Source organism: Penaeus monodon, chromosome 32 (assembly GCF_015228065.2).
Source record: "Penaeus monodon isolate SGIC_2016 chromosome 32, NSTDA_Pmon_1, whole genome shotgun sequence".
Lineage (NCBI taxonomy): Eukaryota > Metazoa > Arthropoda > Malacostraca > Decapoda > Penaeidae > Penaeus > Penaeus monodon.
The window spans coordinates 31,221,214-31,221,980 of NC_051417.1; the positions used below are offsets into that span (position 1 = coordinate 31,221,214).

General features: G+C 38.7%; 1 protein-coding gene across 1 annotated transcript in view; it reads right to left on the reverse strand.

Annotated features, from left to right (window-relative positions):
- The window catches only part of LOC119593324, a gene marked incomplete in the record, with an annotated part of 1,751 nt that overhangs the window by 455 nt on the left and 529 nt on the right, over nucleotides 1-767 (reverse strand). Inside the window, 1 exon segment of the mRNA XM_037942252.1 lies at nucleotides 278-527. Within this exon segment, the coding sequence (XP_037798180.1) occupies nucleotides 278-527 (250 nt within the window).

Consider the following 767-nt stretch of genomic DNA (forward strand, 5'->3'; position numbering starts at 1 on the left):
TTGAAAATGGTATGTTTATTCTTTGGAATGATGAAGGATTTGAAAGATTTTGAAGTGGTTTATATGAGTCACCCTGACTTAACGCCAAAGAATTACTCAGAAAATACATGTATTCGCAAGGTAGATAATTACTCTACTCTAAAATTACAAAACTTTATAAACAACCCCAACTTATCAACACAAACAAACAAAAGACCCTCCCTCCCCAGAAAAAAAACAGCAATGATAAAACCCAACACGAAACAATAACATGCACACATATCTCTCTCTCTCTTACGTGGGTGCGATATAGTTAGCCTCTTCCTTAGCCTCCTCCGAGAAGAATCCAACCAAGGCGATAACACCGAAGATTCCGAGGGCGATAAGACCGATGTAGATTATACTATTAGGGTCAAAGGCCACGTTACTGGTGCTGTTGGTGCCCGTGGACGTGAAGAAGAAGCGGGGGGTCTCCTCTCCCTCTCTGTCCTCAGCTGCATGGGCGATGGTGGCAGCCACGGAGGCGAAGATCAAAAAGGCGGTCATTCCTGGGGTGAAAGAGAAAGTATTATTAAGGCATGTTGTATTAGTGTTGTTATTGTGGATCTGCTTTATATATTTTACCATTGATTTGAGTTTATACTGCATATACATATTAGTGTTGTCATGTGTGTTTATGGTATATATAGCTAGTACTATTATCAACGTTGTAAACATTACTATTTGAGACAATACCATCAATGTTGTACATGACAATTAATATAAATCTATACGTGTTTTTATACACA